Genomic DNA, 27759 nt, shown 5'->3' with positions numbered 1-27759 from the left:
GATTTATACGTCTAAGTTCCATCCATAACATAACATAGTGTCATTGCTGTAGTTTATTTCCTCTGACTATGTAGAATATTGTGTCACTACAAGAATCTATTCCTTCATTCTCCCATTGATGGGTTTTTGGGTTGTTTACTGGTTTTTCTTTCTTGTGAATGGTATTATGATGAATATTCTTATGGGGTTCCTCTTTTATATGCCACTAGCCTCAAAGCAGAGAGGCTCAGAGGCATCATTTCCCACAACTAGGTAGCCTAGAGTTGCAGAATTTTAAAGATGAGTGGAACTTAAAATCATACGGTCCACAGTGGTCATCCATGCTAAGTTGTGCTGTATACCTGCCTCCATCAATATGTACCTCACTCTGTTATGATAAGTGATTTCTAGTGAGCCCCGGACTGGGAGTGTTTGGAAGGCAAGGATGCTTTCTTTTTAACTCCTACTTCTATTACTGTTCCTGCCTCCTAACTGGATTCTAGGCTTGCAGTCCTGCCTATTGGCCTGGAAGTCAACAATCCACATTCGAGCTGGCCAAATATCTTTTAAATGTCAAACTAATATGGCACAAACATAAAGTTCTTCAGTCTTCACACCTTTTGCAGGATTCCTTAGTGATATACACAGGGTTATTTATAAATCAGTCCCTGAGGACATTTTCAGATTCATCCCTCCACACTCCAAACCACTTGTAATTCCCCACACACACCAAGAGGTTTTGGCCTCAGGACATTTGCATAAGATGTTCCCCCTGCTTGGTGCCTCTGAAACCTCTACCCCCAGACAAATTCTACTTCTTTAGACCTCAGTTCCAGGGTCTCTTCCTCTGGAAGCTTTCCTGACCCTCTGCAGGCTAAGACAGACAACACTTCCACTGCTGTCACCACCACACACACACACACAGACACACACACACACACACACACACACTCCTGGGACCCCATGCAAACGCCTAGCACAACACTTACCACATCTATGTGTAATTTCATTCTCCATGGACTTTTCTGAGTTGCTAACTAGATTGAAAGCCTTCTGAGAACCAGGACTGCATTTTATTCATCTCTGCATCTCTAGGTACTTAGCAAAATACTGAATATGTGGAAGGAAGGGAGGGAGGGAGGGAGGGTGGAGGAGAAAGAGAGGGCTTTGTATTTTCAGGGCTTCGTGCTATATTTGAGTCTTCAATATATATTGAAGGCCTTCCATAAATGCTTGCTGAATTAATTATTTTATTATTTTAAAAGAAAAAAAGTATCACTACAGATGAGCTATGACTAGACTGCTCCAAAGAAACTGCTTGAACATATTAAAACAGAAAAAGAACTTTTTAGCCTATCCATTGAATCTGCTTATATACCTAGTATGAGGTATATAAGTGCTCTGGGGGAAATGTCAGCTTGACCAGAGAGGTTCTGCTGGGCCTGGATCAGGGAACCAGAGAGGTAGGTGGAAAAAAGTCACAGAAGCTAAAGAGGGCAGTGCATGTAGATACCCAAAAGGGGGAGCCAGAGATTAGCTACCACGTGTATTGGGAGTAAAAGGGCTGTGGCCTAGGTTGGTTGAGAAACCCATTGTTCTTCTGTAGCTGGCTGGAGAGTGGCAAGTGCAAGAGACATAAGCACAAGGATCAGAGAGGACAGACAGACACTATACTACGTACTGCAGGTGTGAACTGTACAAGGGACAGTGCCCATCTCAAATGACAGCAAATGAACACAAGGTGTTATAGAAGAATCGTCCCAGCAAACCACCAAAAGAGGGCCACTCGCTGAGTAGGTGGCAGGGAGGGGAGGACATTTTTTCCTTTGAGATGACTTAAAGTCTTAAGACAACAAATTCTCATTAGTATTGGGTGGGCCATTTGAAGAAAGACATATGTAGTAAATCATCCCTCTTCATGGTTCTGTCCACCATTAGTTTGATTTGTTAGTAATTTTCCAGTACCCATATTAGTTGTTTGCTGATAGACATTTCTCCTCTTATGGTGTGCTTTTCTTACAACTTGTTTTAATCAATCACATACAGTTTGGGGTTGATATAGGTGATGAAAATGACAAACTTATGATTTAGTTTTACCTGAATTTCAGGCTTCCAGTATTAAATGTGTTTCCTAACCCAGAGGGCATCCCTCCTCATTATTTCATACCAGTCGATTCTCAATGATTCATGGACTAATTATTCAGCAATTACACTTCCTGCCCATTGGCAAGCCACAGGATGTTTTTGGGAAGTGGGACACCTGAGCACTCAGGCATTCCCCCAAGAACCTGGGTCATGCAGGGAGGGGATAATTCTAGGAGCAACCAATCCTAGCCAGTGACCATGTGCTAGGTCCTCCTCTACCTGGTTTTGACCTCCATCGTGCCATTTGTTGCCATAGCAAGCCTGATCCTTGTCTTCTGTACATCTCACCTTGCTTCCTGGGATTTATTTATGCTTTCCTCCAAATCATAAACTCTTGTATTCCAAACCTAGGAGCTCTCAGAGATCAGGAGAGGCCTAAGCTACTAACATTTTTTAGAAGAAAATGTGTAATGGGGTTTATAACATAGTACGCCTTAAATGTAATTAATGTATTTTTTAGACACCAAAAACACAAAGCAGTATCTGTGCCAGTCACAAGATAATTACAGCAGTCCCCCCCCTTATCCAGAGGGGATACATTCCAAGGCCCCCCAGTGGATGCCTGAAATCAGATAGTACTGAACTATATATACTATTTTTTCCTATACATACATACTTGTGATAAAGTTTAATTTATAAATTAGGCATAAGAAATGATTAACAACCATAATAAAATAGAACAATTATAACAACACACTGTAATATAAGTTATGTAAACGTGATCTCTCTCTCTGTCTCTCTCTCAAAATATTTATTGCACTGTACTCACCCTTCTTGTGATGATGTGAGATGATAAAATGCCTATGTGATAAGATGAAGGGGGATGAATGACAAGGCATTGTGATGTAGCATTAGGCTACTTTTTTTTTCATTATGTTCAGTTAGCCAACATATAGTACATCCTAAGTTTTTGTTGTAGTGTTCAACAATTCATTAGTTGCATATAACACCCAGTTCTTATCTCAACACATGCCCTCCTTAATACCTATCACCTGATTACCCCATCCCCCCACCCCTCCCTTCTGTAACCCTCAGTTGTCTCCTGGAGTCCAGGGTCTCTCATGGTTTGTCTCCCTCTCTGATTTCTTCCTGGTTATCCCTCCCTTCTGTGGTCCTCTGCTCTATTACTTATGTTCCACATATGAGTAAAACCATATGATAGTTGTCTTTCTCTGCTTGACTTATTTCACTTAGCATAATCTCCTCCAGTCCCACCCATGTTGATGTAAAAGTTGGATATTCATCCTTTCTGATGGCTGAGTAATATTCCATTGTATATATGGACCACAACTTCTTTATCCATTCGTCTGTTGAAGGGCATCTCGGCTCTTTCCACAGTTTGACAATTGTGGACTTTGCTGCTATGAACATTGGGGTGTATGTGCTACTCTTGACCTTCAGATGATATGTTAGAAGGAGAATCATCTGCTTCCAGACCACAGTTGACCACCAGTCACTGAAACTATGGAAAGCAAAACCACAGATAAGTGGGGGACTAGTGTACAAGATTTAGAGAAATGAACAAATTCATAGTGTGCTATGGGTGTGGTCCAGAAATTGGATAAAAGTATTAAGTTGCATGAGGAAGATCTTCTTTCAGTGTTGTGAGTATATCTCTGTGACTATATATTAATATATAAACTTTCTTTGAAAGTGATGTCAAGGTCTAAATTTGAGAGATTTCATGTGTGGAAGGCCCTGTCCTCACTCCCTGCCATAGGCTGTTACTCTGTCTATTAACCTGTCTGTTAACCCTGACCTTGCTCCCTTCTTTTGATTTATGGTGATGATCATCATCATTGACTTCATTCTACTATGATCCTAATTAAACTTGTTAATTAGCTCTGCCAAATGTGTTGACGCCTCCTCCCCACCACCCCTGGTCCCCCACCACATGCCTCATTCCTACACATCTCTATACCAGTAAGGGTAGTAAAAAGAAGTGAATTAAAATGTGATGATTTGGGGGCACCTGAGTGGCTCAGTTGTTAAGCGTCTGCCTTCGGCTCAGGTCATGATCCCAGGGTCCTGGGATCGGGCCCCACATTCGGCTCCCTGCTTGGCAGGAAGCCTGCTTCTCCCTCTCCCACTCCCCCTGCTTGTGTTCCTGCTCTCGCTATCTCTCTCTCTGTCAAGTAAATAAAATCTTAAAAAGAATAAATAAAATGTGACTATTTTGGTCTTTTTGCTGCTATAGGAAAATAATATTGGGTGGGAATGGATATTATGAATTTGGAGATTTCCTAAGGATTTCACATTTTATGCATCACCTGAGCTTTCTGCCCCATGGCTCGTAAAGAACACATATGCTACTTTGCCACTTCTTTGCATCTTGTACATTCTAGTGGTCTTACACTTGTCTGGATTTATGATGCTCAGCATTTTCTATTCTTGTCCAAAGGACTGTTTCTCACTTTCAGTCTTCTGATGATGAAGCTCTGATCTTAGAGGACTCTGGGAAGAACACCACATAGCTAGTTCTCCTCTCCTATTCCTCAGTGTAGAGACCATCAGCCTCACTCTCTGACTGTGGGGACCCCATTTCCACTCCTGTAATCAGGTTCACTTACTTGAAATTGTGCTCTATTTGCAGAGAAAATGAATAGGTCTTGAAATCATATGATTAGTTGGTGGTCCTGGATTACCACAGATGGGATTATTGGCTGTAGGTTAAAAAAAAAAGTTAAGCAGAGCCCTATTTATCACTCTCCTGAGCCCACTAAATATTAGACCCCCATAAAAACAGCAGTCATCAGTTAAATAAATGAACCATTAAGTTGAGGACAGATGTGTGAAAACAGCCACCCTCTCCTGATTTACTGACCCTTAGTAGACATTAGTTTGCTAATGGACTTTATCTGCTATATACAGCTTGACCCTCAACTTAGAAGATGTGACTTCATTTTATACTTTAAGTTAACTTCCCCTCCACCTCTCATGAAGGAGCCCTGGGGCCAAGCAGATGACTCTCTTTCTCCCTCTTAACTTAGATGTTCACAAAAGCTTAAGAAGGCATCTTGCCAGGCCTCAGACAGAGATGGAAATGGGACTTGGAAGCCCCCAGGAACACAGGGGCACGTTCTCCCCAGACTTCCTCACTGCACAAACTGGGTTCTGACCCCTGAACCCCATCCTACAGATTAGTTTTCCAAATGCTCAGTCCACATGGCAGGAAATGACATTATAGTCCCAAGTCACTATAGCTCCTATTATTCTGGGAACAGCCCAGAATGAAGTTGAAATCTTTAGTACTAACTCTAAATTTCCATAAGAGAGAATCTGACTGATCCTGCTTGTCCAATGTCATCCAGTGAGGTCCAATCAACGGGCCAAGAGATAGGGAGTACAAACACAGTTGCCGGGAACCTGCCCCTATGCGTGAAGGGAGACTGTTAAATGATCATGTGAGCTGGGAAGAAACCCCAAAAAGTATCTTCTAAAATCTATAGATCTGTTTTTCTGAGATTAGTCTCTAGATATTACCAACCTATGTCTATAGATTCTTTTTGTTGTTGTTTTGGTTTCGTTTGGGTTGGGTTTGAATCAATTATTTCCTTGGAATAGTTACTAAAAATCCATACTCTATTCATTCCTTCATTTGAAGCAGCACATTGTTCTCATTCTTCTTGGTAAGAAGAGTTCGGGGAGTGTCAGGTAGAAAATTGATATGGAAGGTTTGTTTTAGCCCCTTCAAACTCGATTAAACCAAAATATTTGAAAACACTTTCCTTATACCATCCTGGGGCAGGGGGAGTCAACTATATTGTATTTTCTTCCAAAAGAAATATATTTATTTTAAAGGGAAAGAAAGGATTTGGATTATGCCTTAAAAATAATTTTAGGTGTTTAAGGCTTTATCACACATGATTTTTTTGCTATAAGACCTAGCAAACTTTAAAATATTGTTTCCATCAAATGATACCCCTCTCCATTTTTCCTTTCCCAGTTGTATTTGTGGCTTCTTCTGAAAAGAATCACAGTGCCCATGTGAGAGGCTGACCACAGCTCAGTGCTGTCTGTGTCCCCTTCCCACCCCCAGGACCTTATTCTAAACAGAGGAGAGAACAACGCAGCAGGAGATCGTTATGATCTGGCAGCTACATGGGGCTGGACTCAAACACCAAGCTAGAATCCATTCTGGGGATTTACCTTCCTTTGAAATAAGTTCTATTTCCTAAATGCCCGAAAGATCTTAAATAGCCTTTGTTCTGTCCCATTTCCCTCCAGGCTTAGCACAGATATGAATGCTGATGTGTTGTGTCATACCCTGGAGTTTTGTAAGCAGGACCCTGGCCAACCATTGTGTCATCTCTACCCGCTTCCCAAGGTGAGTGGGTTTTCACTTTGAATGTCAGATTATGGTGACATGCAAGCCCTTTGGAAATGTTGTAAAGGGAGGTTCAGCTTCGCTGGCTCAGGGGTTTGGGAACAGAGAGAGGCAAAAATGACATTTTCAATTACATCGTGTGAAATAATGTTGCGCTAGACCCTTCCCCCCACCCCATGCTGCCAAAGAATGTCTTTCCTATTTAACTATCGTAGACTATAATCTAGAGGTGGACTGGCAGTAGGTGGGAAATCTAACCAGCCAAGAAGATAAGAGATTAAATTTCTCTCTACCATTTAAAAATCAAGCAGGTCACTTTTGTAGAAAGATAAACTCATCCAGTTTGCCCAGGACTTTCCTGGGATAAGCCCTGAAAGTCCCACATCCTGGGAAAACCTGAGCAGTTGGTCATCCTAGTCTGAGCTTTATTGTACTCACCCAAAAATAGATATAATAAAATGCCTAAAATACCTCCTTCACAGGTTTGTTGTGGGAAGTAAGTTAGCTAATACACCCAAAATGCTCAGCACGATACCTGCTACATAAAAACGTGTTAGTAGAAGTGTAGACAATATCATTATTATCAATATCATTATTATTCAGATAGCTCTTCAGAACACCCTGTGTGCATTATATCATGTTGGACAATTTTCAATTGGAAAACAGCAGACACGGCTGCAAATGTTGACAATATTCTCAGCTCATATTCTGAGAGAAAGTATAATATTAAATCTGGTTAGGCCTCAAAATATTGATTTTTCAGAAACTTCCTATAAATAAATAAATTAATTAAAATAAAATAAAATAAAATTCTATGCTTCCTATTCCAGAATTGTAGTTTTTCTGTGTATGACACAATAGGTTTCTGTTTTATATGTAATTTCCTTTTTATTCTCATTGAATTAAAGTCAGTTTAACACTTTGTGGCCTAACCAATGAACATGATGCTTCTGAACGACAGCATTAAATATCATAAGCCTGTCCCCTTGAGAAGGAAAAGAGGGGTGCGAATACCTGGAGTATAAGCGCATGTCATGCTTCCTAGGTCCTTGACTGCATGTCAATTACATTTCCCCGAATTCTACCTGAGAAGCTTTGAAATCCACTAGTTTCTAGAAGGGATAGGAACTTTTAATTAAAATTTTTTTTCATGTGTTCAAATAGCATGTGAATATGGTATAATATTCGCTATTTGATAATGCACAAAGGAAAACGTGTCTCTATGTACAAAGGCATGTGTTACCGGTTTTTTGTCATTTCCTTTCCTTAAATAACATCATGTTATATATACATCACAACCATAGTTATACATAGTCACAAAATGTTCAACTTTAAACTGTCCTATGTAAAATGACATTCTTTATTTTCGTACCCTGTGGAGTTTATACCCAGAATACCATTTTCTTGTCTTCCCATCACAACACCCTTTGCAGTTCCTAACTCGGGAGTGTTTCAGCCATCCTAGCTGGCTGGGAGGGAGTGGGAGGATTTCACCCTAGAAATGGCTCAGCTTGCACCCCAGCAGGGCTCAGCTTGACATTCCCCCAGTCACTGTTCTGGACCTTCATCCTTCTCCTCAAATCCCCATCACCAGCATCCATCCCTACAAGTGCCCCAGAGAAGAGGGGCATTTGGTGCAAACATGGACAGCTTCACTCTCTTCTGCCTTCAAGATTTCTTTAATAGCAACAACTGGTACTTCCTGAAGACTCACTATCCTACATGGTGCTGTGCTTACCGTTCACCTTATTTAGTCCCCCAGACAACTCCAGGATGGAGGCACCATTGTTTATAATGACCCCTTTTTTTAATGTTGCAGAAACTGGGGTAAAGAGGTTATGTAACTTGCTGAAAGTCGCTCCCTTAGGAAAGAACAGAACTGGGATTCGTATCCCTAGCCTGCTGAGAGCAGATAGTTAATCTCTTATCCATTGTCAGTGTTTCTGAAAATCCTTCCTGGGGTGTCTCTTCACATCAGTCAGCTGAAATCCCACCACCACAAATAACCAATGTCAAATGTTGGATGTTTTCCTTTTAATTTTTAAATTAATTATTATTATATTGATTTTTTTGAGAGTTATGATTGTGTATATGTAATTTTTTACTCTACTTTTCCCCCTTAACATTAAACTTTGAGCATGTATTTTTTAATGGTATATATCAGACCTTCTTTTCATTTCCATGGCACAAATTACACTTACAAAGCAGGTGTGAGTTAGTAGGTGGAATTACCTACCTACTAAAGATGTAAATAATTTCCAGCCTGCTGCCAGATGCCTCCCTCTTGACTGTCCCAGTCAATACCTACCCCACAGTGTAGCCACTGTTCTAAAATCTATCACCACAGGTTAGTTCATTCATATAAAGTTCTGTTCTTGAATGTCATATCAATGGAATCATACAATATGGTCTTCTCCGTGTCTGATATTTTTTTTGCCTGTGAGGGTCATTGTGTTTTGCGTGTGTAACAGTATCACTGCATGAAGGATTCCCACAATCATCCTTTGATGTAACTCCCACTCTAGCTTCCTAGTTAGTCCAATCAAATTCTGCTCTTGCCTGCTTTCCAAAAAATTCTCCACACCGATGCCATAAAGGCCTTTCTATGAAGTAAATTTGATCTTGTCACTCTACCTCAGTGCCTTGCTGTGGAAATCAGTTTCTCCCTCATTCTTCAACTGGGTGGACTTCCTGTCCTTCAGATCTCAGCTCACATGTTGCTTCTGCAGGGAGTCCATCCCTGACTCGTCCTACATACCCTTCTTGTTGAAGCTCTTTTTTTTTTTTATTCTTATGTTAATCCCCATACATTACATCATTAGTTTTAGATGTAGTGTTCCATGATTCATTGTTTGTGCATAACACCCAGTGCTCCATGCAGTACGTGCCCTCCTCAATACCCATCACCAGGCTAACCCATCCTCCCACCCCCCTCCCCCCCAGAACCCTCAGTTTGTTTTTAAGAGTCCATCGTCTCTCATGGTTCGTCTACCCCTCCGATTTCCCCCCCTTCATTCTTCCCCTCCTGCTACCTTCTTCTTCTTCTTTTTTTTTTCTTAACATATATTGCATTATTTGTTTCAGAGGTACAGATCTGAGATTCAACATTCTTGCACAATTCACAGCGCTTACCAGAGCACATACCCTCCCCAGTGTCTATCACCCAGTCACCCGATCCCTCCCACCCCACCCCCCACTCCAGCAACCCTCAGTTTGTTTCCTGCAATTAAGAATTCCTCATATCAGTGAGGTCATATGATACATGTCTTTCTCTTTTTGACTTATTTCGCTCAACATAATACCGTCCAGTTCCATCCACGTCGTTGCAAATGGCAAGATCTCATTCCTTTTGATGGCTGCATAATATTCCATTGTGTATATATACCACATCTTCTTTATCCATTCATCTATCGATGGACATCTTGGCTTTTTCCACAGTTTGGCTATTGTGGACATTGCTGCTATAAACATCGGGGTGCACGTACCCTTTCGGATCCCTACTTTTGTATCTTTGGGGTAAATACCCAGTAGTGCAATTGCTGGGTCGTAGGGTAGCTCTATTTTCAACTTTTTGAGGAACCTCCATACTGTTTTCCAGAGTGGCTGCACCAGCTTGCATTCCCACCAACAGTGGAGGAGGGTTCCCCTTTCTCCTCATCCCCGCCAACATCTGTCGTTTCCTGACTTGTTAATTTTAACCATTCTGACTGGTGTGAGGTGGTATCTCATTGAGGTTTTGATTTGGATTTCCCTGATGCCGAGCGATATTGAGCACTTTTTCATGTGTCTGTTGGCCATTTGGATGTCTTCTTTGGAAAAATGTCTGTTCATGTCTTCTGCCCATTTCTTGATTGGATTCTTTGTTCTTTGGATGTTGAGTTTGATGAGTTCTTTATAGATTTTGGATACTAGCCCTTTATCTGATATGTCATTTGCAAATATCTTCTCCCATTCTGTCGGTTGTCTTTTGGTTTTGTGGACTGTTTCCTTTGCTTTGCAAAAGCTTTTTATCTTGATGAAGTCCCAATAGTTCATTTTTGCCCTTGCTTCCCTTGCCTTTGGCGATGTTTCTAGGAAGAAGTTGCTTCGGCTGAGGTCGAAGAGGTTGCTGCCTGTGTTCTCCTTTAGGATTTTGATGGACTCCTGTCTCACATTGAGGTCTTTCAACCATTTGGAGTCTATTTTTGTGTGTGGTGTAAGGAAATGGTCCAGTTTCATTCTTCTGCATGTGGCTATCCAATTTTCCCAACACCATTTGTTGAAGAGACTGTCTTTTTTCCATTGGACATTCTTTCCTGCTTTGTCGAAGATTAGTTGACCATAGAGTTGAGGGTCCATTTCTGGGCTCTCTATTCTGTTCCATTGATCTATGTGTCTGTTTTTGTGCCAGTACCATACTGTCTTGATGATGACAGCTTTGTAATAGAGCTTGAAGTCCGGAATTGTGATGCCGCCAGCTTTGCTTTTCTTTTTCAACATTCCTCTGGCTATTCGTGGTTTTTTCTGGTTCCATACAAATTTTAGGATTATTTGTTCCATTTCTTTGAAAAAAGTGGATGGTATTTTGATGGGGATTGCATTGAATGTGTAGATTGCTCTAGGTAGCATTGACATCTTCACAATATTTGTTCTTCCAATCCATGAGCATGGAACGTTTTTCCATTTCTTTGTGTCTTCCTCAATTTCTTTCATAAGTATTTTATAGTTTCCTGAGTACAGATCCTTTGTCTCTTTGGTTAGATTTATTCCTAGGTATCGTATGGGTTTGGGTGCAATTGTAAATGGGATCAACTCCTTAATTTCTCTTTCTTCTGTCTTGTTGTTGGTGTATAGGAATGCCACTGATTTCTGTGCATTGATTTTATATCCTGCCACTTTACTGAATTCCTGTATGAGTTCTAGCAGTTTTGGGGTGGAGTCTTTGGGGTTTTCCACATAAAGTATCATATCATCTGCAAAGAGTGAGAGTTTGACTTCTTCTTTGCCTATTCGGATGCCTTTTATTTCCTTTTTGTTGTCTGATTGCTGTGGCTAGGACTGTGTTGAATAGCAGTGGTGATAGTGGACATCCCTGCCGCGTTCCTGACCTTAGGGGGAAAGCTCTCAGTTTTTCCCCATTGAGAATGATATTCGCTGTAGGTTTTTCATAGATGGCTTTTATGATATTGAGGTATGTACCCTCTATGCCTATACTCTGAAGAGTTTTGATCAAGAAAGGATGCTGTACTTTGTCAAATGCTTTTTCTGCATCTATTGAGAGGATCATATGATTCTTGTTCTTTCTTTTGTTAATGTATTGTATCACATTGATTGATTTGCGGATGTTGAACCAACCTTGCAGCCCAGGGATAAATCCCACTTGGTCGTGGTGAATAATCCTTTTAATGTACTGTTGGATCCTATTGGCTAATATTTTGGTGAGAATTTTTGCATCCATGTTCATCAGGGATATTGGTCTGTAATTCTCCTTTTTGATGGGGTCTTTGTCTGGTTTTGGGATCAAGGTAATGCTGGCCTCATAAAATGAGTTTGGAAGTTTTCCTTCCATTTCTATTTTTTGGAACAGTTTCAGAAGAATAGGTATTAATTCTTCTTGAAATATTTGGTAGAATTCCCCTGGGAAGCCATCCGGCCCTGGGCTTTTGTTTTTTGGGAGATGTTTGATGACTGCTTCAATTTCCTTAGTGGTTATAGGTCTGTTCAGGTTTTCTATTTCATCCTGGTTCAGTTTTGGTAGTTGATACATCTCTAGGAATGCGTCCATTTCTTCCAGGTTATCTAATTTGCTGGCATAGAGTTGCTCATAATATGTTCTTATAATTGTTTGTATTTCTTTGGTGTTGGTTGTGATCTCTCCTCTTTCATTCATGATTTTGTTGATTTGGGTCATTTCTCTTTTCTTTTTGATAAGTCTGGCCAGGGGTTTATCAATCTTGTTAATTCTTTCAAAGAACCATCTCCTAGTTTTGTTGATCTGTTCTACTGTTCTTTTACTTTCTATTTCATTGATTTCTGCTCTGATCTTTATTATTTCTCTTCTCCTGCTGGGTTTAGGCTTTATTTGCTGTTCTTTCTCCAGCTCCTTTAGGTGGACGGTTAGGTTGTGTACTTGAGACCTTTCTTGTTTCTTGAGAAAGGCTTGTATTGCTATATACTTTCCTCTTAGGACTGCCTTTGCTGCATACCAAAGATTTTGAACAGTTGTGTTTTCATTTTCATTGGTTTCCATGTATTTTTTTAATTCTTCTTTAATTTCCTGGTTGACCCATTCATTCTTCAGTAGGATGCTCTTTAGCCTCCATGTATTTGAGTTCTTTCTGACTTTCCTTTTGTGATTGAGTTCTAGTTTCAAAGCATTGTGGTCTGAAAATAGGCAGGGAATGATCCCAATCTTTTGGTACCGGTTGAGACCTGATTTATGACCTAGGATGTGATCTATTCTGGAGAATGTTCCATGGGGACTAGAGAAGAATGTGTATTCCGTTGCTTTGGGATGGAATGTTCTGAATATGTCTGTGAAGTCCATTTGGTCCAGTGTGTCATTTAAAGTCTTTATTTCCTTGTTGATCTTTTGCTTAGACGATCTGTCCATTTCAGTGAGGGGGGTGTTAAAGTCCCCCACTATTATTGTATTGTTGTCGATGTGTTTCTTTGCTTTTGTTATTAATTGCCTTATATAATTGGCTGCTCCCATGTTAGGGGCATGGATATTTACAATTGTTAGATCTTCTTGTTGGATAGACCCTTTAAGTAGGATATAATGTCCTTCCTCATCTCTTATTACAGTCTTTGGTTTAAAATCTAATTTGTCTGATATAAGGATTGCCACCCCAGCTTTCTTTTGGTGTCCATTAGCATGGTAAATGGTTTTCCACCCCCTCACTTTCAATCTGGGGGTGTCTTTGGTTCTAAAATGAGTCTCTTGCAGACAGCATATCGATGGGTCTTGTTTTTTAATCCAGTCTGATAGCCTGTGTCTTTTGATTGGGGCATTTAGCCCATTTACATTCAGGGTAACTATTGAAAGATAGGAATTTAGTGCCATTGTATTGCCTGTAAGGTGACTGTTACCGTATATTGTCTGTGTTCCTTTCTGGTCTATGTTGCTTTTAGGGTCTCTCTTTGCTTAGAGGACCCCTTTCAAGATTTCTTGTAGGGCTGGTTTTGTGTTTGCAAATTCCTTTAGTTTTTGTTTGTCCTGGAAGCTTTTTATCTCTCCTTCAATTTTCAATGACAGCCTAGCTGGATAGAGTATTCTTGGTTGCATATTTTTCTCATTTAGTGCTCTGAATATATCCTGCCAGTCCTTTCTGGCCTGCCAGGTCTCTGTGGATAGGTCCGTTGCCAATCTAATGTTTCTACCCTTGTAGGTTACATATCTCTTCTCCCAAGCTGCTCTCAGGATTTTCTCTTTGTCTATGAGACTCGTAAGTTTTACTATTAGATGTCGGGGTGTTGACCTATTTTTATTGATTTTGAGGGGGGTTCTCTGTGCTTCCTGGATTTTGATGCCTGTTTCCTTCCCCAAATTAGGGAAGTTCTCTGCTATAATTTGCTCCATTATACCTTCTGCCCCTCTCTTTCTTCTTCTTCTGGGACCCCAATTATTCTAATGTTGTTTCGTCTTATGGTATCGCTTATCTCTCGAATTCTGCCCTCGTGATCCAGTAGTTGTTTATCTCTCTTTTTCTCAGCTTCTTTATTTTCCATCATTTGGTCTTCTATATTACTGATTCTCTCTTCTGCCTCATTTATCCTAGCAGTTAGCGCCCCCATTTTTGATTGCACCTCATTAATAGCCTTTTTGATTTCTACTTGGTTAGATTTTAGCTCTTTTACTTCTCCAGAAAGGGTTTCTCTAATAACTTCCATATTTTTTTCAAGCTCAGCTAGTATCTTTAAAGTGATGATTCTGAACTCTAGATCTGACATCGTACTAATGTCCGTATTGAGTAGGTCCCTGGCAGTCAGTACTACCTCTTGTTCTTTTTGTTGAGGTGATTTTTTCCGTCTTGTCATTTTGTGCAGAGGAGAATAGATTAATGAGAGAACAAAATGCTAGCAGAGTAACCACGTCCCCAGAAAATATACTCTAAACAAATCAGAAAAGACCTGAAGCAGTGGAAAAAGAAAGGGAAAGAGAGAAAAAAGAAAAAGATAAAGATAAAAACAAACAAAAACAAACAAAACAAAACAACAACAACAAAAAAACCCAGAATGTGATCAAATATGATCAGGCTGGTATATAGATCAGTGCCACACACTAGATTTGGGGTGTATTTTGGTCTTTTAGAAGTAAGTGCCTCCCAAAATTTTAAAGAAAGAAAAACTTATATATGTACAAAGATAAGGGTTGATATGATGAAGGGATGGAATATGACTGTAAAGATGGAAATTATAAAAAATTTTATAAAAGGAATTAATAAGAAGTTGTTTGAAAAAAGAAAGAAGAGGATTTAAAAAAAGAAAAAAGAAAAAAAAAAGGGAGAGAATGTGATCAGGCAGGGGAGTAGAAAAACCATATACTAGAGATTTAGGGTATATTTTCATCTGTTAGAAGAAACTATCTCAAAATTTTAAAGAGAGAACAACTTATATATATATGCCAAAAATACGGGTAACTACTATGAAGGGATAGAATATGACTCTAAAAATGAAAAATAAAAATGTTTTTTTAAAAAAAGGGATTGATAAGATGTTGGTTGAAAAAGGGAAAAAGAAAAATTCAAAAAAAAAAAACAGTTAAAAAAAATTAACTTTGAAAGACTAAAGGATCATGGTAAAAAAGCCATGAATTCTATGTGCAGTATTCCCCTAGCGCTGGAGTTCTGCCGTTCTCATTGATCGGTAAACTTGGTCTTGGCTGGCTGTTCTCGCTGATCTTCTGGGGAGGGGCCTGTTGCCGTGGTTTCCAAATGTCTCTGCCGGAGGCGGAATTGCCCCCCCCCTTGGCCCCTCCCGGCTAAGTAATCTGCTCGGATTTGCTCTCCGGGGCTTTTGTTCTCTGCGAGCTTTCCGTACAGCTTTGGAGGCGGAGAGTGAAAATGGCGGCCTCCCAATCTCTGCCCCGGAGGAGCCGAGAACTCAGGGCCCCGCTTCTCAGTGAGCCCCCAGAGAAAAGCCGTCAGTCACTCCCGTCTCCCCGGTCTCCGGCCGCACTCCGTGCTCACCCGGCCTGTGACCGCGCGTTTCTATCTCTGGCACCCGACCCTGTGTGGAGTCTCCAAACCCAGCAGATCCCTGCGGCGCACTCCCGCGCGGCTCCTCCTGGGGAAGGAAGGTGAGTCTCCCCGGATCTGCCGCTTGTTGGGTCCCTGCTGGAGGAGCAGGGGCCCGACTGTGCCGCGGATCACGGTTTATGGCAACCCCGAGCCGAGAGCCCGCGCCTGGGCTCTGCCTCTGCAGCCGGCTTCCCTGCTCCGTTACCTGGGAGCTCTGCCGCACTCAGGCACCCCCGGTCTTTCTGTGACCCGAGGGTCCTGAGACCACACTGTCCCGGAGGGTTCCACCCCCCTCTTAGCCACCAGAGTGACGTCCCTCGGCGGAGCAGACTTTTAAAAGTTCCGATTTTGTGCTCCGCGGCTCTATCACTTGCCAGAAGCGGCTGCTGGAGGCCCCTCCCCCGCCGTCTATCCTCCCGAATATCGCCTCGGTTTCACTTCTCCGCACGCCCTACCTTCCAGAAAGTGGTCGCTTTTCTGATGAGAGAGTTGTTGCTCTTCTTTTCTTCGATCTCCTGTTGAGTTTGTAGGTGTTCAGAGTGGTTTGATCCCTATCCAGCTGAATTCCTGAGAGGAGACGAAATCCAGGTCTCCTACTCCTCCGCCATCTTGCTCCGCCCCCTTGTCGTAGCTCTTGTAGGCCCCTCCACGCAACCTGCCTTGTTTTAATGAACAAGTGTTTAATGAACAATGAACATGATGCTGCTTCCTGGGATAAGCCCTGAAAGTCCCACATCCTGGGAAAACCTGAGCATTTGGTCACCCGGGTGATTGCCTGTCTATCCGTCTCTCCCACTAGGCTATCACCTCCAGGAGGACTCTGCCTTGGTCACCACTGTACACCTAGTGCCTAGGATGGTGCCTCACACATAACAAAGAAGTATTTGTCAAATGAATAAACAAAGTGCCACTAGCTTCTCATTTGCATCATTGATGGAAATTCTGATTTCCCTTACTTCATGGACACATTAATTTTCCCAGTGCCTATCTCTGTGCCCAGCTTATGATTTCTATATTGCCTACCCAGTTAGGTATGCATTTTCACTTAGCATTTCAGGATTCTCAAAAAGCCTTCCTGGACTTCCATGGTTATCCTTGTGTACCCCCTGCTGCGGCCAAAATGGAGTGATTGGCTCTCTCTTGAGCTCACCTTAACCTTCCCACCTCTGTACCCTTGTTCTCAATCATTCCTCCACCCAGGATGTCCTGTCAATACCGGGCCCACCCTTCGAGCTCACATCTCTGTCACTTTCTCTGTAGAATAATTCCTAATCCTTTCCACAAAATATTAACTCTGCTCTCCACCAGCATCATAAATACCTTTTGAAGTACTATGATGTGCCAATGTTGTTCTAAATACTTTATGTACATGAATCATTTAATCTTATGAAATAGGTATTGTTGTCCGCATGTTATAGATGAGGAAAGTATAGCACAAAGATATTAAAATATTAAGTTTACATAGATTTTCTTATTAAGATGTAAGCTTATCAAGGTGGCAGGTCTGCATCTTGCCCGTCTTTGTTGCTCCCATTGCCAGGCACGTTTGGTGTCTGGATAATACACCAGCGCTGCACTTGACATGTGTGATCTCATTTAACAGTGCTTAGGGGGTGGGGCTTATTTTACAGGTGAAGAAATTGAGCCTAGGAGAAGTTAAGAGATTACAAAGTTAATAAGTGGCAACGAGAGGATTCAGCCCCAGGTCTGTTTGTCTTTAAAGCCCAAGCTCTTCCCCCCTGTGCTCTAGGCCTCACTGCTGCTCCTGGGGTATAGTTACTTTTAATTGAACCACTGCTCCTGGGCCAGTAATTTCTCACAAGCAAGACTCCGTACCCTCAGTGTCCTGCTTTGCATGTGTTTCCGATTCTGGTAAAATACAAATAATGCCACATGAGCCATTGCCCCTGTGAAATGCATGCTGCAGGGTGGAGGGGAAAAGGGGGTCCTTCTGCTCCAGGGAGCTGCTGGGCAGAATCCAGCAGTGTAGAGCAATGGGATCTGACTTCAGTAGGAACAAAAGTACAAGTGGAACCACATTTAGGGACCTTAATAAACTGCCTGTCATCTATGGCACAGTTGACATTCCAAGCCCACTTTTTGCCCATCCTTTAGCTATGGCTCATATCATTATCTACTGTGTGCTCAAAATGACAAACGTCATCCATAATTAACTGAAGCAAGAAACAATCTACAGGGGCGCCTGGGTGGCTCAGTCGTTAAGCGTCTGCCTTCGGCTCAGGTCATGATCCCAGGGTTCTGGGATCAAGCCCTGCATCGGGCTCCCTGCTCGGTGGGAAGCCTGCTTCTCCCTCTCCCACTCCCCCTGCTTGTGTTCCCTCTCTCGCTGTGTCTCTCTCTGTCAAATAAATAAAATCTTTAAAAAAAAAAAAAACAACAACAATCTACAATGTTCAGCTGGCACCAGGAGGAGGGGGGTGGGGGGGTTGGAAAGGAGGACAAGACAGGATAGGAAAGGAACAGAAAGAAGAAAATTGCAGACTGCATTTTAAAGACCACCCAGATGGTTCTGTGTTACCTACTTTGAGGGGATTATTTATACCACTCTTACTCTCATTTGCATCCAAAACAAGGCAATGCCTGCTCCTGGAACGTACACACGTACATGCTTGCGTGTGTGCATAAGCAGGACCCTGACACTGAAAATAGAATGCAGTTCCTTCATGTGTACCTTGTCACGCTTGAGTCATGTCTTTATTAGATCAGTGTTAGAGTGCACCCATTGAGCCAGGAGCAGATCCTCCTCAGCTTTATGCTGCTCCCTCCAGGCATACCCTGTAACTTGGAACAGACACCCTTCCTAACCACCCCAGAGCTGCAGGGACGTGCTACATTCACAAACATCTCGAAGGCATAGTCAAGACCTACTTCACACCACTTTGATCCACATTAAAAGAGAATTATATTCGAGCATGTGCTCTAGTGCAGATAGATTCTCCTTATTTCCCCGGGGCCTCCAACCCATTTAAAGGGCTGTGGGCAATGGGAGGGGGGAGGCAGGAATGAATTTGCTTTAAGATTCCATTCTACCAGTTGTGCTTGTTCAATGTAAACATCGCAGGTAGGAGAAGGGGCCTCAAGCAAAGGAAGAGAGGTAGCCAGATGCCAGCTCTATATGGGAAAAGAAACATAAATACATTTATCACTGGGTGAGGGAGAGTGGGAGGGAGGCTGGAAATGTAAACAAGGGGCAGATTGGAAGGGCTTCCAGTGTTAAAGAGTCATTCAAATACTGGAATAAAAATTCAGCATATTTTGATATTTATTTCACACAACAAATTTTAAGTACTTGAAATCAGTCAAACAGATTATTTAATACATTTCAAATACAAAAATTCATAAACAAGTAAAATGCAAATATACTGAAATATACATTAAAGGTATTCTAATATAAAAATAAAATATTGCTTCAAAGAAGCAGTACATAAAATAAAGTTTAATTGGGGTTATACATGAAATGCGATGATCTTTTTTAAGTCATCTTAGTCTATTGTGAGGTCATCCTTTAGCTATGAAAAACTTCCCAGTTATTTCTCATTTGTCATCATCTTCCTATCTCATCTCACGTAAATGGTGATTCTAATGCAGACACCATCTTAATACCAATTTTAAAAATTATTTTAGAAAAATAATAAACTGTAAGGGGACCCATTGCCTTAGGAAAGCAATCCAGACTTTGAAATGGCCTTTTCCTGAGCGAGTCTGATTGCCGCAGGAACCCGAAGTTCTCCAGTGCTGAGTGTGTGGGACTGTATGCATACACTGGGAACTCATGCTTCCTTGGGACCCAAATTACCACAAGGCTGACATAAAAAAGCTTGGGAAGGAGTAAGTTTGTACTCTTTTTATGAGAAAATGTCACATGACAAATTCTTGTTCAACTGAGAGATAAATAAGCTGATCTCAGGAACTTACTTTCATTTCTTAAATATTAAGTGTAAAATAAAATATCTAGCATCTCTTTTAATTGAAGATCTCAGGTAGTAAGGTTTAGGAAAAATTACAAATAGACCGGAATTGAACATTTTCTAAGATTCATGAATCACTACATTTCATTCTGTACTGTGCTTTCAGATGTGTGAGCTAATCTTCCCCAAAGTTTTTCAATGAGTTCTGTTTTGTCCAATATGGGGTGTGTGTGTGTGTGTGTGTGTGTGTGTATTTGGGTAAATTTCTCTACTCCATCTCTGTTTAATAAGACCCACGTCTCTAAAGTCCGCCTTTGTCCTCTCAACATTGTAATTATGACTTGCCTTTTTTGTGTGTGGCATGTGCACAGAAAATAAAAATGAATTCAGTGCTCTCAGTTAAACAGAATCCCTGTGTCAAACAAGGAAGAAGAAAAAATTACTTCCTCTGTCATCATCACTACATTGGAGTTTCCATGGCTACTGACATGGACAGTTCTAGCAAATAACAGCTAAAAACTAAACAGAAGCTTCTCTTCCTATTTGGTTGTCTGGTCAACGTCTCCAATTTGTATTTGCTCTTCCCGTGTTCTCCACCCTAACTCTGTAGAGTACGTGAGTGTTTTCTCACACATCCAAGCTTAGGGGGAAACAAATCATTAAATAATAAAGAACCATTTTTGTGATCATCAGAATTTCAGGTTAAGGAAATTTCCTTCTTCAATGATGGCTGATCTTCAACTGTGACTTGGCAAACTATTAAAAAATCAAATGTTACTTGTGAAGGGAACATACATTCAAGGAAGAGTAACCTACAATTTCGGAGCATTTTTTTTGTGTACTACCTCACTACTCTGGAAGAGTTAATAAAATTTTCCACTTTATAAACCCATGTTTGTACCTAGAAGGCAACCATATCTTTAGTAACTGGGACCAGAAATGGTACTAAGGTCAAAAGTGTCTTGGGTGAAATTGATAGGCTTTTAAGGCATAAAGAGTCATTCTTTTATTCTCGCAATAGACCTTTACTAAGCTCCTATTGTGTGACAGGCACACATTAAGGCTGAATGATAAAAGGCAATGACAAAAACAATTTGAGTTGTTACACCTGTACCAAAAGCTGGCCTACGTACTTGTCATATAGCATTTAAAGTCCTTCCACACAATTGCAAGCTTATTCTGTTATCCAAATTTTACAGACAAATCAAAATTCAAGCAAATTGCTGGTTGTGGAGTTGTTTATTTGACAATGTTTGTAAAGGTCCTATTTAAACATCTCAGGAAATTTTGAACAATGAGATAAATGACAGGGGGATATAGCCTTCTAGATGTGGAAAAGTCAGCCGAAAAGGGAATAGAATATATTGCCTAAAAATAAACCCAAGTGCATTGGAGATTCTTGTTTTTGTTAAAAATAGCATTTCAAATCAGTGGTACAACACTGGCTTATGCAATAAATGGATGGAACTAAAGACTAGCCATTCGGAAATAAAATTTAAGCTAAATGTTTATCTATTTCTTACAGCAAAATAAAACCCAAATGAATTAAAGGTTGAATCATTAAAAAGGGAACCATAAAAGAAGAAAAATCTGAGCAATTTTATTTGTAATTTGTGATACAGAAGTCAGATGAATACATCTGACTAATAAAAAACCCGCCAAACACAAAGTCAAAAAAAAATAGTAAACGGGGAGAATGTTTTTGTAATACGCCACACAAAGAATTGCTTTTCCACAATTCAAAGAGCTTTTATAAGATCAAAAAGAAAAAAAAAATGAGCAAAGGCCACAAACAATTAGTTTGTAGAAAAGGAAGATCAAAGGACCAAAAATGTAGCGGGAAATACCAATCTTCTCATAACTAAAAGGGTGAAAATTAAATGAGATTCCAACTATCTCTTATGTATTTTGCCTCCACAAAACTCTTTGAAAGTCATTAGACAAGAAATTATCACAGCAACAGAAAGGCTTTAAATATCAGAGACCACTAAATTAAATTGCTCCCTGAAGACTTGAAGGCCTAAAACACTAACAGAACTGAGGAAAGCATTAAGCCCTGTGCTTGGATATACAGTCTACTGTTCAATCTTTTCTCTGGGCATTTCGAGGTATCTCAAGAGAGATACCATGTTGTATTTTGGTGTAAGCCCATATTTGGAATCTTGGAGAATTTATCTACTTAGACTTGCTTAGAGACTAATTTGGAGGTCAGTTAACTCATAGAGATCTTTGAAATCTTCAAAATAGAGCAGTAATAATGCAAATTTAAGTTACCGTTTCTGCTAAGTAGAAGAAATCAAATGATTCCAAGAAAGATACTTATATGGTATTCAAGATTTGAAAATGTTTCTTGCCTACTTTAGAAAAGTTTAAAAAAATAACTCTTTCCTGATAATATGCTTCTTTCTTCCCTTAGCTCAAGAAAAGCTAATGACTCTAGTGAATTTGAACTGTTCAAAAAGATACTTCAAATTTCGAAGTTTTTTTTTTAAAGATTTCATTTATTTATTTGACAGAGAGCACACAGGGGGAGAGGCAGGCAGGGGGAGAGTCAGGCAGAGGGAGAAGCAGGCTCCCCACTGAGCAAGGAGTCTGATGTGGGACTTGATCCGAGGACCCTGGGATCATGACCTGAGCTGAAGGCAGATGCTTGACCGACTGATCCACCCAGGCGCCCCCTGAAGTTTTAATCAGTGGTCTCCCAATATCCACTCTTGGCCCTTGTCTTCACCTAAAATAGTCACCCACATCAGAACTCAGTTCTGAAGTCATTTCCTCTAAGAAGCTTTTCCTGACACCCCAACTTCCTTCCCTTTCATCATATCCCCTCCTTCCAGAACGTATTACAATTGTAATTAACAGTTGCACAATAAGCTAAATAGTTATACAATTATTATTTAACATCTGTTCCTTCTGTTAAGGTATAAACTCCATGAGAACAGATAACCCAGCTATTTTATCCCCCAAGCACATGCTGTTATGTGTGATTTCCCCAGAGCCCAGCACAATTCACTGCACTTATTAATCAGTAAGTATTTGTTGAATGAATAGTGGACCCAAAGAGGTCCACATCCTAATCCCCAGAACCTGTGAATGTTACCTTCCATGGAAAAGGGACTTTGCAGGTGTGATTAAGTTAAAGATCTAGATGGGGAAACTATCCTGGATCATCTGGATGAGCCTGACATAATCGAAAGCATCCTTATAAGAGAGAGGCAGGAGGATCAGAATGTGAGAAGAAGATATGGCAACAGAGACAGAGTGATGAGGCCAACAGCCAAGAAATCGGTGCAGCCACGAAACACCGAAGAGGCAAAAAATGGATTCCCCCTGAAGCTACAACTGTTAGCCCAGCTGACACCTCTTTTTCGCCTCCTAAGACTCATTTTAGACTTTGGACTTCCTCTGAAACTGTGACATAATAAATTTGTGTTGTTCGAAACCACTATGTTTGTGGTAATTTGTTACGGCCACAATAGGAAACTAACACAGATTAATTGTGAAACACTGGACAAGACTGATCTAGCAACCTGGATGCAAAAAAGATAATAATAATAAATAACAACAACAACAAATAGAATATTATGTTGCAAAACAGTTGGCCTAAAACAACCCAGTGACCGACCGAACCACACTCACCATCTAACTAACCCAGTTATTTGCCAGAAATCCTGTGTTTAAAGAGTAGGACAATCTCTGGTAATAAGAATAGCCCATAGAGTCTGGCCCTGGAGAACTTCTACACATGCACAGACTCTAGGGAAGAAACAGTCAAAATGTAACAACGGTGTTGGTTGTGAAGCCTTGGACAATTTTAGCAGCACTGGCTCTTGGACTTCTCATCTCTAAAGTGGAATTAAGAACTGTTAATTCCTCCCCTGCTGTCGGTATAAGGTGAAGAGATACAGCATATATAATGCCTGGTACAGACGTGGATGCATCAAAGAACCTCTGTATGTGAGCAGTGATGGTGGTGCGGTGGTAAAGTCGATGGATAATGTCAGACAAAAGAGCGGAAGGGGAATGGTGCTGTTTAAAACAATGCTTTTTAAAAAGGTGCTGTTTGGGGAAAAGGATTAGGGTAGTATGATTAAATACATTAATGATACTAATAGCTCTACAATGCAGAATTAGCCCAAGAGAAGGAAAGAAAAAAAAATTAGCTAATGGTAAAATACGTTTGAAGAAGAGAGATTCAGTGATAAAAGGGAATGCATTTAAAGATAGTGGCTTTTTTCTTTCATATTTCCCTCCCTCCTTCCCTCCCTTCCTTCCTTCTTTCTTGTCCCTGGAAGAAGAAAGTGGCATGAACTGACTTCATTTTTTCCCACACAGCTAAGAATCATAAATGCCCTTTAGAGCTGGGCATTGTTGGAACATGAAAATCAAATTGGGCTTTGGTACATCTCATCCTACATACTGGAAAATCACCATTGTAGGATATAATGGAATATAGATACAATAACAGATGAGCAGATCCCACCCAAAGGCCAGGCATGCCAGGATTTGATAAAACCTTACAAGCAGAGGAGCTTCCCACCTTTGTCTTTCTACTTAATGGAAGTCACCTCAAAGCACTTTTCCCCCTTTCTCTTGGCTCTTGTAGTCTGTCTTACACTGGAGTTATTATGCGCTTACTACCTCCAGTGGGCAGTCAAGTCCCTGGAGATAGTAAACTCTTGCTCCATTTGTGAATAAACTTATACCATTAAATTTGAGGGTGTGGAAAAAACCTGCTCTAATAAACTTCTAGAAAAGATCCAAGTAGATCAGTGATCTTCCCCCACTCTCAACCTCCTCCACCCGCATACGTGCCTGCTCTTCGACAATAAAAAACACGCATCTAAAATCATCATTTCACTTCCCAAGGGGCTTTCTCCTTTGTGGGTACCTGCCACTGCTGTCAGGAGTGTGAAGAGAACAAAAGGCACTTTCTGTAATTTTTAAATCTACCTGCTGCTATAATTGATAGCAGAGAACGCAATCGCTAAAAATTGTTCACCGTAGAAACTCATGCCTAAAAATACTATTTCTCTTTACTTCTTTCACTCCTGAGTGTATCAGGATTTAATTATTTAACATCACAAAACCTGAGAAGGCCCAATTAATGAATGTGTCTTGTCCAATTCACCAATACTCCTAAAATGTCAGGAGAAATGATGTCGAGTTCTGGAGCATTCCCTGTACACTATATTATTTACATGCTTCCCCACCGTAGACAATACAGTACACTGTGCTTTGGCTGAAAGATTTGAATGTTTGGGAAATGCTTTTCTAAATAGTGCTTCTTACCACAAAGTGGCTGGAAGCCTTGAATATGCTAATGTGTGTTACGGCTCTCTCAGAGGAGCGTTTAGTTCACAGATTTCCCAAACTTTTTCAACTTAAAACAACAACAGTTTTCTTTTCTAGCACGCCTATTAACATCTCCCAGAGGGGGATTAAAAGCACAGGTTTTGTGCCCAAAGGGTGTGAACTGAATCTGGACTGTGCCACTCACTGGCTCTGTGACTTTGGACTTTATCCACTCTAAGACTCAGTTTACCCCATCTACAAAATAGGAATAATGGTAATTATTACTTAACACTTGCTACATTGTATTCTAATTACATTTTATTGCCAAGCCTCTCTCCCAGGTTATAAAACCCTTGATGAGAAGGAGTATGTCTCATTCACTATTACATCCCTAATATATAATTTGCCACCCAGCCTAGACAATCAGTGTTTGTGGAATGAATGAATAGAATGAATGAATGCACAAAGAAATGACTGACTGAATGACTCTTTCTCTCTCACGATCAGTCCTACACTGGCTACTATGCTTGTACTTGCATTTCCATACAGGTGTATAGGTTGTTGCCATACAGATCCAGTTCTCTCCCCTGATCCTGTGATTCTTTGCATTAAACCATCCACACTCCATGTGAATTCCCCTTGCCATTCCCTTAAGCCCTGATGAAACCTTGGAAGTCATATTTTAATATTTCAGGCTTACCTTGTTCTTGGAAAGCAGTGTGGTCATGGTGGAAAAGGTGTTGGAGTCTAGAGACTTGAGTACTACCAGCTCTGTTTGCAGAGTGGCCTGCTTACATTATGTAACCTCTCCGTTTTCCACTCAGAGTAGTTTTCAAGAGCATTGAAATACAATCTACAGGGGCTCCTGGGTGGCTCAGATGGTTGAGCGTCTGCTTTCAGCTCGGGTCATGATCCCGGGGTCCTGGGATTGAGCCCCATATCGGGCTCCTGGCTCAGCGGGGAGCCTGCTTCTCCCTCTGCCTCTGCCTCTCCCCCTGCTCATGCTCTCTGTGTCTCAAATGAATAAATAAGATCTTTTAAAAAAAATACAGCATACATTTTTGTAGGCTGATGTTATAATTACTGTAATTTTTCCAGCTATGTGTTGGTGACATAACAACTCAAAACCATCAATTGCTGTTAACACTAATGTCATGCTTACTATATGCAGGGCACTATTCCAAGTGCTGTCTTGTTCAATATATACACACACACACACATTATTATCATCCCCATTTTGCAGATGAGGAGAGTGAGTCTCAGAGTGCTTAAGTAACTTGCCCAAGGTCCCACAACTAGTGAATGGCAAAGCTAGGATTCAAACCCACAAGCTCTCTGGAGTCCAAACTCATTTTAAATAGAAGATGATGATGGAGACCATGACCTAGCAATCAATACAACATTTAAATATCTTCCACTGAAGATTGGTAGTCACCGAACCTCTCCTCTTGTCCAAAGACTTTGGGCTGGTTCTGGTCTGGATGAATACTTAAATCATTCTAGACAGAAGTGTTCCACAAACTACCATAGATATATGTTACTATGTACTATGATCAAGCAAAGGGTCGACCTCTACCTCTCTAGCAGCCTTCTGGGACACCGTGCCATATTGTCCTTGGAGTTTTCCAAGTTCATGAGTAAAGAAATACACTCTACATACCCATGGTTCTTGGGACTCTAAGCTCCCATGCTGAGGGCTTGTCTCTCTGTAAGCCTGTGTGGGGGCCTCCTTGGCAATCCACTCATGAGAATGTTAAAGAGACCCTGAAGAGGATTTGAAGCTGGAATAAGGACACACTATAACCAGAGGGAGAAAGTAATGAGAAACTGGAAAGAGTCAACCATAGCAAATTGCAGATCAAATGAGCACTCCAGAGCCAAGCCCCTTGTTGTTGATGGAGAATCTGCTTATGCCTCCGATGATTGCGCTAGCTGAGTCCTAAACACCAGTGTCACTTCCGACCAGAAAGGGTTCATATCCAGCTCACTATCTATCCCCAAACTTTCTCTCAACCCCTGATTACAGTTGCGCCCTCCACTGAAGTCTCAGTTTTTTGGAGGATACAAGAGTGGTCCTCATACTTTAGAAGCACTGCCTTAAACACCAGATTGCCAACAGTGAAAGGTTACTGAACAGAGAGAGCAGTTATCTTCATTTGCACAGTGCTAACAATTTACCCATTTGCCTGTCGTCACAACAAGCAAAAAATTAACTTTTCCAACTATCTTTGTTTTTTTTTAATTTTTTTTAAAGATTTATTCATTTGAGACAGAGAGATACAGAGAGACAGAGCATGAGCAGGAGGAGAGGCAGACGGAGAGGGAGAAGCAGGCTTCCCGTTGAGCAGGGAGCCCGATGCGGGGCTCAATCCCAGGACCCTGGGATCATGACCTGAGCCAAAGGCAGACGCTTAACCACCTAAGCCACCCAGGCGCCCCTCCAAGTATCTTTGAATCCTTATATCCATTTTCTTCTGGGGACAAAAGATCAGGCCTGGTATCCAGATTCTCTTTTTTATGTTGGCATTTGTGCACTTGAACTGTGGGAGCAAGTAGTGCTCTGGTCAAGCCAGGTCCTGGCGAACCTGCCCTCGGCCTTCCAGGGAGGGTGACAGAAACATTATCACACGTTGCACTGTGGGGGTCAGAAGGCATTTGGTGCAGAACCTCGTCACTGGGCTTTTCGTTTGTTTGTTTTGCTTGCTTGTCTTTATCCCTCACCACACATGGGTCCCCTCAGAGAACCAAGCTGGATGAAACGCAAATTATTTCCCTCAAGGGGATCCAAGTGGCCTGTCCTACAAAGACCCTGCCGAGGCCTCTCTCCATCCTTCTCACTTCTGCTTGTTCTGCTCCTCCTACT

At 41.1% G+C, this 27759-nt stretch overlaps 1 protein-coding gene across 4 annotated transcripts in view; it reads left to right on the top strand.

Annotated features, from left to right (window-relative positions):
- The window catches only part of AOAH (acyloxyacyl hydrolase), a 181530-nt gene that overhangs the window by 36311 nt on the left and 117460 nt on the right, over positions 1-27759 (top strand). For all 4 annotated transcript variants that reach the window (XM_044919905.1, XM_021699288.1, XM_021699289.1 and 1 more), the window contains one exon: positions 6352-6451. In XM_044919905.1, coding sequence (XP_044775840.1) covers positions 6352-6451 — 100 coding nt within the window. The remainder of the gene's footprint in view (positions 1-6351; positions 6452-27759) is intronic.

Source organism: Neomonachus schauinslandi, chromosome 12 (assembly GCF_002201575.2).
Source record: "Neomonachus schauinslandi chromosome 12, ASM220157v2, whole genome shotgun sequence".
Classification (NCBI taxonomy): domain Eukaryota; kingdom Metazoa; phylum Chordata; class Mammalia; order Carnivora; family Phocidae; genus Neomonachus; species Neomonachus schauinslandi.
The sequence above is the reverse complement of the archived record's forward strand: the minus strand, read 5'-3'. Positions and strand labels throughout refer to the sequence as shown.